The sequence below is a fragment of the Doryrhamphus excisus genome, linkage group LG11 (genome assembly GCF_037039965.1).
Source record: "Doryrhamphus excisus strain RoL-2023G ecotype Guam linkage group LG11, RoL_Dexc_Guam_v1.1, whole genome shotgun sequence".
Classification (NCBI taxonomy): Eukaryota; Metazoa; Chordata; class Actinopteri; order Syngnathiformes; family Syngnathidae; genus Doryrhamphus; species Doryrhamphus excisus.
This window is the reverse complement of record NC_136367.1, coordinates 14,062,300-14,077,590: the sequence shown is the minus strand read 5'-3', so window position 1 is coordinate 14,077,590 and position 15,291 is coordinate 14,062,300. Positions and strand designations below refer to the sequence as shown.

The following is a 15,291-nucleotide window of genomic DNA, read 5'->3' as shown; positions in this document are numbered from 1 at the left end:
GACTATAAGTTGCTCCAGAGTATAAGTCGCACAATAGGCACATTAGGTAGAAAAAAAACATACATAAGTCCTCTTGGAAGGCAAATTATAATAAAAGAATAGAGAACAGGCTGAATAGGTGTAAGATATGCTAACACAATGCTTATTCAGCTACACAAAAAATAAACATGAACAGAAAAGGTGTCCATTGTTTATGTTACATTAAAAAAAAATTCATTTATAAGTCGCTCTGGAGTATAAGTAGCAGGAACAGCCAACCTATTAAAAAAGTGTGACTTATAGTCCGGAAAATATGGTATACATATATACATATATAGAGAGAGATAAACAAAAACATGCTAGGTTAGTTGGCCACTCCAAATTGTCCATAGGTATGAATGTGAGTGTGAATGGTTGTTTGTCTATATGTGCCCTGTGATTGGCTGGCGACCAGTCCAGGGTGTACCCCGCCTCTCGACTGAAGACAGCTGGGATAGGCTCCAGCATGCCTGCAACCATCATGAGGATAAGCGGTACCGAAAATGAATGGAGATTGTCTGTCCAGAATGTGTACATTTTGAACGAGTGCCGGTTCTAGCTTCAACAAGTCCCTCCAGCTCTTAGAGGCCTCCAACAGAAAGGGCCCCCACCATTATATATGCTATGTAGGATACAGTAGGCAACAGTGGAGTCGTTGATTCACTTGTGTTTGGCTCCACTTTCTGGTCCTTTGGTGCAATTGCCTCTTTAGGTTTTAATGGCTTTGGTTTTTTGGCTCTTGGGTTTTTCACTGTCAGCGTTTTTACCTGAGGACTGGAGCACAAGACGTGTGCTGGAAGACACAGCCATCCCAATGACAGCGAATATTTTGTTGTTGCTCTATCTACGTTGCTGTTGTTGACGAAAGTGGCGCAAGATCCCAGGCTAGTATGTGAAATCAATAGGCCTAGGAAAGAAGTTTTGGTATTTTGAATAAAAAAAAATACGGTAAGATACTGTATTACATGTTGTCATGAATGTACACAGCGTGTGTACATGCAGACATCCATACACAGCATGATCACAATATGTATAGCAAACAATACAACATTGTTAGAGGTTATTTTACAGGGCTTTGTAGTCAAAATGGATAGGTCTCAATGATGTGCATTGTTAGCTAGCTCATATTAACCTGTTTTTTCTGTATGATGCACAGAAAAAGGGAAAGATGTGTTTATGTTTCATATAAGGATTGTGGATAATGGACAAAATTTCCATAAAATGCATTCAACATTTCTTTCAGAGGAATATCAACATGCCAGTGGTTATGTAAAGACTATTGTGTATTCCTAAAGCTTTCCTAAAGGTATTTTGTTCTAGTTTACATCATCACCTCATGCCTGCTACTTTACTGGGCAAAGTACTCTATGCGGAGGAGGCTTATCCTGATTGGGTTTTTTTTTTTCTGTAAACAGATTAGGCAAACAGCGCAATCCTAAACTCACACTGTGCACTTTCTCAGAAGTGTTCAGATGCTTTTAGGGCTGATGAGTTTTTATTTTGTATTTAAATATTCCATCAGAGACCATTGAAAAAAAGATTTTCTCATCTTCCTGGTGACTTTCTCATCTTCTTTCTCGTCTACTTTCTTCTGACCAGCAACTTGGTGAGTCACCACACATTTTTAATTTGTGTGTGTTTGTTAATATTTTACTAAAATGTACCAAAATTTGTGCTAACAATGTGATAAATTATTATCAATGTTATTGTTAATATTACAGTATTTAACTTTAAAACATTGTTTTTAAGAATTAATTTTTGTATTTTTATTTTGGTCATAAAATAAATATCTATATATTTATTATACATTAAATTGTTGTATAATTTTTTTATTTTAATTATTTTTTTTAATCTAGTACCATGGGTGTGTGCCAGGGTTTTTTCCATTCTACTGTATGTTTGTTTTATATATATTTTTTCTTTTCTCATATAGTATTTTGGTCATAAAATAAATATCTATATATTTATTATTCATGAATTTGTTGTAGAATTTTTTTTATTTGAATTATTTTTTTAATTTAGAACCATGGGTGTGTGCCAAGGTTTTTTACATTCTACTGTACAATTGTTTTATATACTTTTTTCTTTTCTCATATAGTAATGTATAGTATATAGTATATGTATGTGATATATTTTTGTTGTTGTAATCACTCTATATTTGTAATACGATGTGTATGTGAACATATGATTATTTTTATATGTTAATTAATGTATGCAGCCTTTTCATTTTTTTAAATATTTTTTTTTAATACATTAAAAAAACATTATGTATTTGACATAGTGTATTTCTTATTCCTGTTAGATGACAACGGGCTGAGTGGGCCCAGCACGTCTGTGTCAGCCATGGGCCGCAAGATGGATCTGTCAGGCCTGAGCGACAACGAGGCTGAGCACGTGCTACAGGTAGTGCAGCGCGACATGAAGTTGCGCAAGAAAGAGGAGGAACGGCTCAGGTAAGCTACATCACCATGGCAACAACTTTGGCTAACCCTATCCAAGCTCCATTGCTGTTCTTTGTATCGGACTACTGTTTGCATTCCAGGCCTCTTTTCTGTTATCGGAGATTAAGTGAGCTCGTCTTAACAGGAAACGACGGTCCTTTCCTGTTGTGTTCCGATAAAGCTTCCTCAAAAGATGTGCAGCCTGCAGAGTCCAGACACAATGCAAACAACTGCAACTGCACAATATTGTCAATGTTCCTCAGGCGTCAACTCTTTTAAGCGCTGGAGGCATAACAAATGGATAGTTTAGATAGAGTTACAGACCGCTGGTGTCAACCTTTGACTTTGAAGAAAATATTAAAAATTAAAATGTTCTCTAATAATTGCAGCATCTCACAAATAGAAATAATCTATCTGAACTGATGTAAAAGAGGAAAATATTGACTTTATGATTGTGAGAGAAAAAAAAAGTGTGTTTTTACACAAGGTAAACGTCTGGCTTCAACTGCACTATACACCCAAGCTCACCAGGAGGTGATCACACTTTTACAACAAAGTATCAGTATCTGTACTTCATGTACAGATAAAAGGTAGGAAACAAAGGTATTTCATTTATTCATTCATTTTCTACCGCTTTTTCTTCACGAGGTTCGTGGGGGGTGCTGGAGCCTATCCCAGTTGTCTTCTCCAACCTGGACTGGTGGCCAGCCAATCACAGGGCACATATAGACAAACAACCATTCACACTCACATTCATAACCTATGGACAATTTTGAGTTGCTAATTAACCTAGCATGTTTTTGGAATGTGGGAGGAAACCGGAGTACCCGGAGAAAACCCACGCATGCACGGGGAGAACATGCAAACTCCACACAGAGATGGCCGAGGGTGGAATTGAACCCTGGTCTCCTAGCTGCGCTAACCACTTGCCCGCCGTGCCGCCCCAAAGGTTTTTCAGTAAATACAAAAATAACAAAATAAATGAATTACACTAAGACGTACTTGACTGAAAATCAATTTACAAGACATGTTTTTACCCAAAACTCAATTCATCTCCTCTTCTACCTACATGGACATATCATATTTCACATTTCATATTTCAAAGGTAAAATAAAGCTGGGACTAGCATTTTATTTAAATCACTTGTCTCCTTTGTTTTGTGTGTTTGTGCTTTCACTTTAACACAATCAAATTGACTTCCATGTGTTTTGTTTTCATCCTCCCTCTCATCCCCCCCCCCCGCAACCCCGCCTCCTTATTTCCACCCCCAGCGAACTCAAGCAGGAGCTGGATGAGGAGGGCAGTCGCTGCCTCCTGCTGTCACGCCAGCGTTGCTTCAACCAGCGCTGCTGCATCCGCTGCTGCGCCCCCTTCAGCTTCCTGCTCAACCCCAAACGCCAGTGTCACGACTGCCTGTACAACGTGTGCAAGGCCTGCAGGCTCTACAGCAAACACGACAAAGCCTGGCTCTGCTGCGCCTGCCAGAAGAGCAGGTAAGGCATGTTGGGATGTGGGGTGCATTTGGGGAAGGATGCACGTCGTCATGGTGACGTCAGAGATTTATTATATAGAATATGTCACTGCCTGCAACATGCCACATAATTGATTGAGGACTTTAAACATAAGAATGCAGAACTTTAGTTTGAATAGATAGATTATTATGTATGTTTCTTAAATTTTGGCCAGTTTTACTGTTGTTAAAATTAGATTAATAGATTAAGATATGCCTTTATTCGTCCCTCAGTGGGGACATTTGCATTGCACAGCAGCAAGAGAACAGAATCAGTTAAGCAGTACAAAATACACAATATAGAAAAATAAACAATATAAACAACCCAAGTATTAACAAATTAACAATTTTTATATACAAATACAGTTTGCAAGATAATATGAAATATGAGCTGTCAGTCTGTACAACCAGCACTGCTCCCAATAGACTTCTACACCACTATGTACATTTGTCCAATACTTTGTTTTTATACTCAGTATAGTTACTCCATTCACTGTGCAATATCAAGGCTCTAAATACAATATATTAAGTTCTATGTGAAGTATTTCTATAATGCCTCATATTAACTCACTAGCAAGATCTCATAGTGTACAGACTGGTCATATATCTCATCACGTTTCATATTATTTGCATACTGTATTTGTACATAACTCTGGGTAAAACTGTTGATTTGTTAATACTTGGGTTGTTTATATTGTTTATTTTTTTATATTGTGTACTTTTGTACTGCTTAACTGATTCTGTTCCCTTGCTGCTGTGCAATGCAAATTTCCCTTATTCCCTTATCTTATCTTATCTTATGAAATATATGACCAGATATCGGATATCTTGCTATTGAATTAATATGAGACATTTATAAAAATACTGCACTTAGAGCTTAATATTGGTCAGTGAATGGAACCTGGAATATACTGAATATAAAAACAAAGTATTGCACAGATGTACATGGTGGGGTACATTGTGGTCATGAGATAAGATAAGATAAAATAAGTGGCATGTTTGCTTTAGTTACCCTTCTTGGGCTTTAGTTTCTGTTTGGAGACTTTGGTCCTGCTCTCTGCATCCTGGTGGGGTCGAACCGTGAAGCTCTCAAGCCTGATCGTGACAGAATGATCCCACATTGGGAGAAGCACACACCTGAACTGAATGCAAACACAAATTAGGGACAGGTGTGGATGATTGGGGCAACGAAGGAAGACAGGGCAAAGCAGGAAGTTCCGTGCAAAATAAGTGTCCTAACAGAAACTAAAGCCCAAGAGAGTAACTAAAGCAAACTGCCATGCGGGAGCCTACACAGGGCGTGACAAAATCTACAGACATATATTATTGTCTGTCTACAGTGTAGGCATGGCCAAAAGTTTAAGCAGTGACTTAAGTTACGTTTATTTACAATATTAACCAAAATATTTGGATTTGTATATTATATTCTACAAGCAACAACTTGCATAGGGCACGGCTGAAAGTGTCATTATTTTTTTGGGTGGCATGTTGGCATGTTTGGTTCAAGCCGGAATAGGCTCCAGCATAGCCCTGTGACTCTAATCAGGACAAGCAGCATAGAAAATTAATAAATATTTTGTAGTTACAGCATAGTGAACCTGTTTACGACCTTCTAAATATGTTTTTTTAACATTATTAGAACCCTCTAAAAATTAAATAACACCCATATAGTAATCTTTACTCAATATAGTCGACATAATAACAGAATATAGTCACTTTTAGACATAACTAATATTTGTGCGTGTGTATGTTATTATGCCTATATTATGCCTTTTCCGCTTTTCTTACCTATAAATGTAGTGAGAATGTTGTATTGTCGTGTTTAAACTATGCCAAAGTTTCAAATAATGAGGTTTTCACATTTTGAAGTGACCCCTGAAAGAAGTTTGGGACGGCTCAAAACGCTGGATTTCAGAGGGTGTTCTAGCACTGGCGGTTTGTGATGTCACAGAGTGCTTCCTTATATGGGCGTACACTCTGTGCACAACACTAGAGGTCCTACTGAGAACTACAGAGTGTGACCAACCACAGTGGAGTGGGCGTGCCTGGAGACAAACTGTGGGTGTGATAAATTAAAACAGACCTTTTTCGCAGGAAGCACAAAATTCAAGAAATAAAGCTGGAATAGGTGCAGATTCTGGAAGATCTACAAACCGTTTTGTGCTGGTTATCATGTGTAGCTGCTCTATAGGAGTCCACAACTCAATACAAAGGGCAAAAATAATGAGCATAATAGGTCCCCTTTGCACGGTGTTCGAGTGGTTAGTGCGCAGACCTCACAGCTAGGAGACCTGAGTTCAATCCCACCCTGTATATCCTGTTCCTAGAAGACTTCAGATAATGGAAAACCACTCATTAACAAGAAGAAAGTACACAGAAAAGTACACAGATGAGCCTCAAAAAGTCAGCACATGAAAGTTTCAAAATGCTGGTTATTTTCAGGCTGTTAAAGCAACAATCGCTGGAGTGGTTCTACGCTCATGTCAAGGGACGCTTCAAGAGGTTTGGCAGCGCCAAAGTGCTGAAGACCATTTACCGGAGACATTTGGTGGAGCACAGCGCCCTTTCCGAGCTCACAGGTATTTCTTTCCAGTAGAACACTGGCTACATCCGACGAGGCGGGAGTGGTTAGCGGCACGGCGGTCGAGTGGTTAGCGTGCAGACCTCACAGCTAGGAGACCAGGGTTCAATTCCACCCTTGGCCATCTCTGTGTGGAGTTTGCATGTTCTCCCCGTGCATGCGTGTTTTTTTTTCCGGGTACTCCGGTTTCCTCCCACATTCCAAAAACATGCTAGGTTAATTGGCCACTCCAAATTGTCCATAGGTATGAATGTGAGTGTGAATGGTTGTTTGTCTATATGTGCCCTGTGATTGGCTGGCCACCAGTCCAGAGTGTACCCCGCCTCTCGCTCGAAGACAGCTGGTATAGGCTCCAGCACCCCCCGCGACCCTCGTGAGGGAAAGCGGTAAAAAATGAATGAATGAATAATATAATATAGTATTAATTAATATGACATTTTTGACATGGCTCTGTGTATATTACAGAGGTCTTGTTGGAGTTCTTCTTAGGGCCCACCCGACCATGCGTCCTGTGCTGACCCGGCGACCAATAATAATACCACACACGAGACCCGGCCTCGCTAATGCACTTATGTAACCACAAACGGCAGCATTGTTGCATGAACATTGACATGACATGGAATGAGCTCAAAGCTCAGTTGCAAGGGGGGGCTGTCTGCTTTGGACCCAGCATGTTTATTCTCTTGACACCCCCATTCCCCCACCCCCGCCCCCCGAGGCTCCTGCTCACGCCTCATGGCACATACAGTCATGATACAAGACAATTTTGCAGGAGCTAAAGAGTCGTGTCGATGTCATGTGACGTCCATTTTCAATCCAGCATATCACACTTTTGTTACGTGCAGGGGTGTCCAAACATTTTCACACATCATGATAAATGAAAGAATGCAAAGGCCACTTCAATATTTTGTAAAGCATTAGTATGAGCTACACTCTTGCTTTTTTCTCATTTTTGCTGTTTATTTATTTTTTTTTTACTTTTTTTAATATTTAAATTTTCTGGTCATTTTTATTATTAATTTGGGTAAATTTTTGTCTTTTTCCCCAACTTAATGACAAATTTATATATATATTTTTTTCATAATATTACGACTAGGAAATATTGTATTTTTTTTGTTTAACATTTGAAAACAAAATTATCGTACAAGTTATTCTCATGAAATTTTACTTTTTTTCTTTTGTTAGAATGGGATTATTTTTCTTTATATTTTTACTTTATTGTTGTAGAATAATAGCTGTTTTGAACTTTTTTTGACACACACACATACAACCTAATTTTTAAAGATAATTAATTATTGAATGACTTTTATTGTTTAATAACTTTAAAATTTGTTGTTTATCATGTCAACTTTGTGCTACTAAAGTTTTCCTAAAAATATTATGACATCATTCTTGTAAAATTACGACATTTCTTTTTTTGTTAATATATTCTTATAAAATTGCTGCAGATTTTTCTATTTTTACTGCTGTTTTGTTTGTTTTTTTGTTAAATTATATTTGTGTAATTTTAAATTACATTTTATGCAAATGACCCCCGAGCTGTACTTTGGACTCACCTGGTTTAGTGCTACCTGTCCGTCATGGTACATGAGTTAAGTCTATTGGTGTGTGTCTTGCAGAGGGCAGCACCTACGAGGAGAGCCTCTGCAATGAAGGCAGCGTCTGTGGCAGCGATGCTACCTTCTACAGACACACAGAAGGTGAACGTGTCAAAACATTCAGCCCGAGAATTTCAATACATGCTAGTATACTGCAATACATGCTTGTTTACTGGACAAACCTGTGTATTCTTTGTACTAACTTACCAGTTCATTGCAATGATATTTCTTCTGTAAATTAGCATTACGCACTAATGTGCCAGATCGCTGCCGTCGCGCCAGCACACTGCACTAACATGGCCGTTCCCTGCAGCCGACCAATTCACTGCATTCATTTATGAATTCACTACCACAAACTGACAGCTCTCTGACACGACCACGCACTCACTTGTTAGTACATTACACTAACATGCAACTTTACTGCAATACTATGTGAAACGGAAACAGTATTTCAGCCACATCTCATCCACATGGCGTCCTGAGTACCCTGAAACGGTATGTTTTGAAAACGGCTTCCAGACAGAAAAGACAGAAAAGACAGAAAAGACAGAAAAGACAGAAAAGACAGAAAAGACAGAAAAGACAGAAAAGACAGAAAAGACAGAAAAGACAGAAAAGACAGAAAAGACAGAAAACGATGACATCACTGACCCATGCTGTCGACATCACGTGACCAGAAGTGAGCTTTGACAACAAGCCGAGATAATATCTGATTTTTTTTTATCATACTTGTGTGCACTACATGATGTTATTAACGAATCAGTGACCTTTATTGTTTTCCTCCATATTGTTAGTCGTGGATACGGAGACTTATACTTTACTGTACTAACCCGTCTGTTCACGTCATTGGTACTGACCTCAGACTTCAGGCCACTCCCACTTCTGTGCATTTCCACTTCTGTTACACTTCCAGCACTAACATGCTCGTTTACGTCACAAAGAAACACACACTTCACCCACATGACAGTTGAGTGGAATAACATGACATGTATTATTTTATGTCAAATACTGGTTTTGTTTTGTTTGTGCAGAGCACAGCATGGCCGAGGCGCTGACTGTGGCCTTGCGGGTGGCGGAGGAAGCCATAGACGAGGCTATTTGCAACGCTGAGTTTGACATTGCCAGTCAGGTTGTTGCGCTTCTTCATTCTTATTGCTGGGGTGTCCAAACTTTTTCCACTGATAAATTCAAGGATACGAGGGGCCACATTTTTATTCATTCATTTTCTACTGCTTATCCTCACAAGGGTCGCGAGGGGTGCTGGAGCCTATCCCAGCTGTTTTCGAGTGAGAGGCGGGGTACACCCTGGACTGGTGGCCAGCCAATCACAGGGTACATATAGACAAACAACCATTCACACTCACATTCATACCTATGGACAATTTGGAGTCGCTAAGTAACCTAGCATGTTTTTGGAATGTGGGAGGAAATCGGGGAGAACATGCAAACTCCACACAAAATTGAACTTGGAATTGAACTTGGGTCTCCTAGCTGTGAGGCCTGCGCGATAACCACTCTTTCGCTGTGCAGCCGGGGCCATATTTTGCATATTAAAAATGCAAAATCCAATCCATTCATTCATTTATTCATTTTCTATCGCTTAACCTCAAGGGGGTCGCAGAGGGTGCTGGAGCCTATCCCAGCTGTCTTCGGGTGGACTGATCTCCAGCCAATCACAGGGCACATATAGACAAACAACCATTCACACTCACATTCATACCTATGGACAATTTGGAGTCACTAATTAACCTAGCATGTTTTTGGAATGTGGGAGGAAATCGGGGAGAACATGCAAACTCCATACAGAGATGGCCGAGGGTGGAATTGAACTTGGGTCTCCTAGCTGTGAGGCCTGCGTGCTAACCACTCCACCAATGTGCAGCCGGGGCAATATACATTGCGCATTAAAAATGCAAAATCCAATCCAATATAAGTCAAAATATGCTTAAAATTTAAACAAAACAGCCACAAGTTAGCATTGTGTTATACGGTAAGTGACAAAGATTATATTACAATATGCAGATGGCCAATAAAAAACAAACAGCAGGCCAAAAACAGCACCTGGGAAGCACTTTGGACACCCCTGGGTGAAGTAAATGACTTTTCTCCCGCATGCCACTTTTGTAAATTAAGATTTTCACTGTTTCTAATCTGATGAAATAATTTAAATTCTTTGATCTAAATATGTATTTAGCAAATAATCATCTTAATGTGTTTGTCTAACCAGGAGAATGAGAATGAAGCACATTACCTGCGTGAGCACAGAGGAGAGCTCATTGAGGAACTGGCCAAGACAATTATGCAAAAAGTAAAAAAATATATATTTTCGCCATGTTGGATGTTTACTTTGTTACCTCACCAAAACACATGTTTTCCTTGTGTAAGATCATCTCTAGGAGGAAGACCTTGGCTGACATGAGGGACGAGTACGAGCCCGACGGAGAACACGGTCTCCATCACCGTGGTGACCAGGCCAGCAGCACCTTTAACCACCTCAAAGGCCTCTGGGTGAGAGAACAGACATCAGATTTTAGAATAATAAATTTTAGAATAAATTGCTTTTTTTTTTTTCATCATTTGGTTGGTCTTGTGACATTTAGCCAGGTGCCAAAAATATTGAACAATATTATATATATATATGTATATAAATATACACTCATGATCACAATTTTAGTAACAGTTGAAACTTAAGAATTCACATTTTGCACTGTTGGATCTTAAGGAGGCGGCACGGCGTTAGAGTGGTTAGCGCGCCGACCTCACGGCTAGGAGACCAGGGTTCAATTCCACCCTCTGCCATTTTTGTGTGGAGTTTGCCTGTTCTCCCCGTGCATGCGTGGGTTTTCTCCGGGTACTCCGGTTTCCTCCCACATTCCAAAAACATGCTAGGTTAATTGGCCACTCCAAATTGTCCATAGGTATGAATGTGAGTGTGAATGGTTGTTTGTCTATATGTGCCCTGTGATTGGCTGGCCACCAGTCCAGGGTGTACCCTGCCTCTTGCTCGAATACAGCTGGGATAGGCTCCAGCACCCCCGTGACCCTCGTGAGGATCTTAAGGAGGTTCTAAGTAGAGCTTTAAAATGCATTTTTAGGCCCTTGTACAAATAAATGTATTGAGTTGTGGACTCCTAGAGAGCAGCTACACACAATAACCCGCAGAGAAAATGTTCTAGATCCGCATTGATCTGAATGCAGGAATCGTGTGTCCGACATTAATGCACCTTCCCCGGCAAAAGTCGGCGACTTCTCCTGGCCAAAGCTATGGTTCTCCCCACCTTTGTGGATTCACAGCGGCATCGTGTGTCTGACATTAATGCACCTTTCCCAGCGAGATCTTTGGCATATATTTGAAGGTCATGTAAAACAAAAACAGTCTTGTGTGAAATGACAGATGAAAATGTTTTTTTCTTGCTGGGAATCACCAACTCCTACCACTTCTGCCTGAGCTTGCCTTGCCAATGTTCCATATTTGGTGCTCTGCTGCAAACTCCAAATGACCAATTTTGTTGCGTTGTACAAAATGACTTTTATGCCATCGACCCACACTACCTTTATGATTGATATAATAATAATGGATTAGATTTTCAAGGCACCCAAAGCACTCACAATGACGTGAACCCATTATTCAGTCCTTCAGTCCTTTGTCATAGTGGTAGCGGTCTGGGAAAAATGGCTACCAGCGTGGGCAGCAATCTAGGCAAGGTGTCGTGAGGTGTCACAACAACAGTGACTGTGTAGAGGGAGCAAGCGTCTAACTACCAACCCTCTGATTTCTGATTTCAACCTGCTCTACTTCCTGAGTCACAGCCACCCTGTTGAGCACACCAATGGTGATTATCACTGACCTCTAGTGGTCAACTTTGCATTATTCTCTTCTTTGCAGAGGTCACAGTCAGCGTTCTCGTTGATGGATGACAACCTTCCGAAAGGTCTGATCCAAGATGCTAATCAGACGTTAACCGAGGAATCAGCCGGATCAGCTGTGACGACTTGGACAAGTGTAGAACGTTTGGAAAACTCAGGTAGATCAAGTTTCATTGCTTCCTTTTTTCTCTTCTCCAGAGGGAATAATACTGGGGGCCGCTATTATACACTATGTCAGGGGTGTCCAAAGTGTAGCACCGGGACCATTTGTGCCCGGAGTTGTCTTTTCATTAGCCCATGACACACTCTAAAAATATAACGTAACAAGAAACTTTAAAAAAAATCAACAGTCACACAAACAGACAGACTTTTTTTCCGCCTTGCTCTCTGCCGCCTTTACTTTCCTGTTCCGACGTACCTGCAGCTAATTGGCTTATTTAGGTCAGGTGGTAGCGTCATCCTTTTTTTGGAGCATTGTGAATGTCTTGTGATCCCTTTTTTCTGCTCGGCAAATATTATGAAAACTTTCAATGTGTTCATTGCCACAACTCAAAAAATGACAGAATGTGCTGTGGCGCCCCCGTAATCAGGGAAAATACAAAATAAACAAACAAAACTCCAACCAAAAGATGACTTCATGAATTAAAACTATTGGACCCGGCATGCCTAGTCTAGGCCAGCTCCAGCGAGGACTCCACAATGGTCTTAGGTGCAGCCCCCCCCCCTCCCTCCTCATCATGCCAACCCAAGGCCCCCAGCTTATGGTCAGCAATTTTACATACAGTGCAAGGTCAAGAGGAGTCTCTTTCATCCCTGACTCCGTGACAAGGACAGTTTTTTATGAGAATAATCATTTTATTAGCATCAAGTTGAAATATTAGAGAGAAAATATGTGCAAACAATAATTATATGTTTAAAAAATAAAATAAAATAAAATAAAATAAAATAAAATAAAATAAAATAAAATAAAATAAAATAAAATAAAATAAAATAATTAATACAAAACAATAATATTTGTAAAAAAATAAGTAAAAATAAAGTTGGAATATTTGGAATACTGGGTTGAGGAGAAAGTTCTATAATTAGAAATTTCCTCCCACATTCCAAAAACATGCTAGGTTAATTAGCCACTCCAAATTGTCCATAGGTATGAATGTGAGTGTGAATGGTTGTTTGTCTATATGTGCCCTGTGATTGGCTGGCCACTAGTCCAGGGTGTACCCCACCTCTCGCCTGAAGACAGCTGGGATAGGCTTCAGCACCCAAGCCCCCCCCCCAACCCCCACGACCCTTGTGAGGATAAGCAGTCGAAAATGAATTAATTAACATAGAATAACTAATTATTTGGAAAATGAAAAAAAACTAAAAAGCGGAGATTGAAGGTCATGCTCAAAATTGGCCTTTTCACCTTTTGAAGATCACAAAGCTGAAGTGCAGTTTTTTTTTTAAAATATATGTAACTTCTTCATGTTTACATTCTATGTCTACAAACTAACTACGTATTGTGATTCACCATGAAAATAATAATCCTATATTTTTTTATATCCTATATTTCTTTGATATTTTGTAGAACCTTTTGCAAACGTGTTCTGTATTTTTTTTCCAGGTTCTCTGATTTTTTATTATTATTTATATTGTATTTTTTTCCAAGTTCTTTGTGGAAACGCAAAATGCACAAATGCTGAAAATGGTCCCATCTCACAATGTTAAAGAATCCTTTAAAAAATCCACCTTCCGTGTCCCATTTCTGATTTTTTTTACTAAAAAAAATCCCAAAAATTCCCAAAAATTCCTGAAAATGTAATCCAAAGCCATTCAGAACTTTAAGTTATCTGAGGTGAATATCAATTTGGTCTTTGCATCCTTTTCTTTTCGGAATGTGGCCCTTGGTGGGACAGGTTTGGACCCCCCTGCGCTATGTGTTTTTTCTTTGACATTTCACCATGATGGAGTTGAGATTTGTTGTTCCATGTTCTAACCCGCATCCTTGTGTGCACACACCTGCCTATGGAGGTGGGTCCTCAGTGCTGAAGAGTCCAGATGGGAACTGGATCGCCCTGCAGAGCAGCCAGTTATCACGACCGAGTTTGCTGGCCAAGAGGAAGAGTCTGGTCTACAGCGCTCTGGAAAGGGAGTCCGGAGCGGTGTCCGCTTACGAGGGCATGGACTCTGACAACGAAACCAAACCTGAGCTGGACACTTCCTGGGGTGCCATCCTGCAGGAATTCCATCGGAAGCTGACAGGCTCTAAAGTCAAGCGTGAAACCGACAACAGAGCCCGTTCAAATTCTGAGGAGAATCTTCAAAAGTCCCCAATGGATGTGCTAAGAAAGCAGGTGAAGCGGACACCATCATCCCGCAGGACCACCCTTATGGACGTGAAGGCGGCGGAAAGCGAGGTGGTGGCTGGAAAAGTGAAGAGATCACGGAAGAAGAGAATAAGTAAAAGGGCAACGCTTTCTGGACCTCTGCTAGTAAGAAGTACTTTGCTGTAAAACACATATTATACTTATTGGATGCCATTTCAGATCATTTTAGTTACTGTGAAAAGACAAATAATAGAGGAAAACAACAATTTTTACATTAATTACATTAATTACAATTAATTAAATTCTTAGTGAATTACATTAGATCAAAATGGACAGAATGTTTAAGTATCCCATTACTCAGTGGTATTTGGTACTTTGTGCAGATCAAAATATTTTTACCAGATATTGTGAGAGTCAGTATCCAAAAATTAAATACATGGGAAAATAATAACAATGGTAATATTAATGGTTTTATTTCATTTGAACATGCATCAGATTACAATTGAATGCATCACGTAATCAGTTCACAGTTCCACATGTCCAAAAGGAGTAGGAAGAAGCAAAGCTTATTAAATCCTACCCCTCCATCTTGTACTTTTACAATCAGTAACTGTTACATTTGTTCACTTCCTGCTTTCCTAATATAGTTTTCTTTTGTTTTATTTTATTCTTGTCACGTACCAAAGTACAAGGTGATATGAATATGGATTGAGTAAGGACCTCAAACAATGCACACCAATGAGCAAATTCAAGAAACAATACAAGCAGTTGATATATATTTATATATATATATATATAGCATATATATATGCAATATATATCACTATATTGACAGTTACTATGATACACATAATGTCATTGGATGGTCATATCACCTTGTACTTCGGTACGGAACAAAAAATAAAATAATTACAAAAAAAACCCTTAAACTATATTAGGAAAGCAGGAAGTGAACAAATGTAACAGT

At 39.5% G+C, this 15,291-nt stretch overlaps 1 protein-coding gene across 3 annotated transcripts in view; it reads left to right on the top strand.

Annotated features, from left to right (window-relative positions):
* Positions 1-1,453: 1,453 nt before the first annotated feature.
* LOC131134443 (uncharacterized) overlaps positions 1,454-15,291 on the top strand; it is a 21,461-nt gene continuing 7,623 nt past the window's right edge. The window contains exons 1-10 of one of the 3 annotated variants that reach the window (XM_058079748.2): positions 1,454-1,624; positions 2,321-2,471; positions 3,731-3,952; positions 6,412-6,548; positions 8,170-8,250; positions 9,180-9,277; positions 10,376-10,456; positions 10,534-10,656; positions 12,035-12,173; positions 14,029-14,489. In XM_058079748.2, the coding sequence (XP_057935731.2) occupies positions 2,362-2,471; positions 3,731-3,952; positions 6,412-6,548; positions 8,170-8,250; positions 9,180-9,277; positions 10,376-10,456; positions 10,534-10,656; positions 12,035-12,173; positions 14,029-14,489 (1,452 nt within the window). In that variant the 5' untranslated portion in view covers positions 1,454-1,624; positions 2,321-2,361. Of the gene's footprint in view, positions 1,625-2,304; positions 2,472-3,730; positions 3,953-6,411; positions 6,549-8,169; positions 8,251-9,179; positions 9,278-10,375; positions 10,457-10,533; positions 10,657-12,034; positions 12,174-14,028; positions 14,490-15,291 lie in introns of those variants that run through there. The other 2 variants (XM_058079735.2, XM_078794788.1) reach the window with 2 other exon arrangements.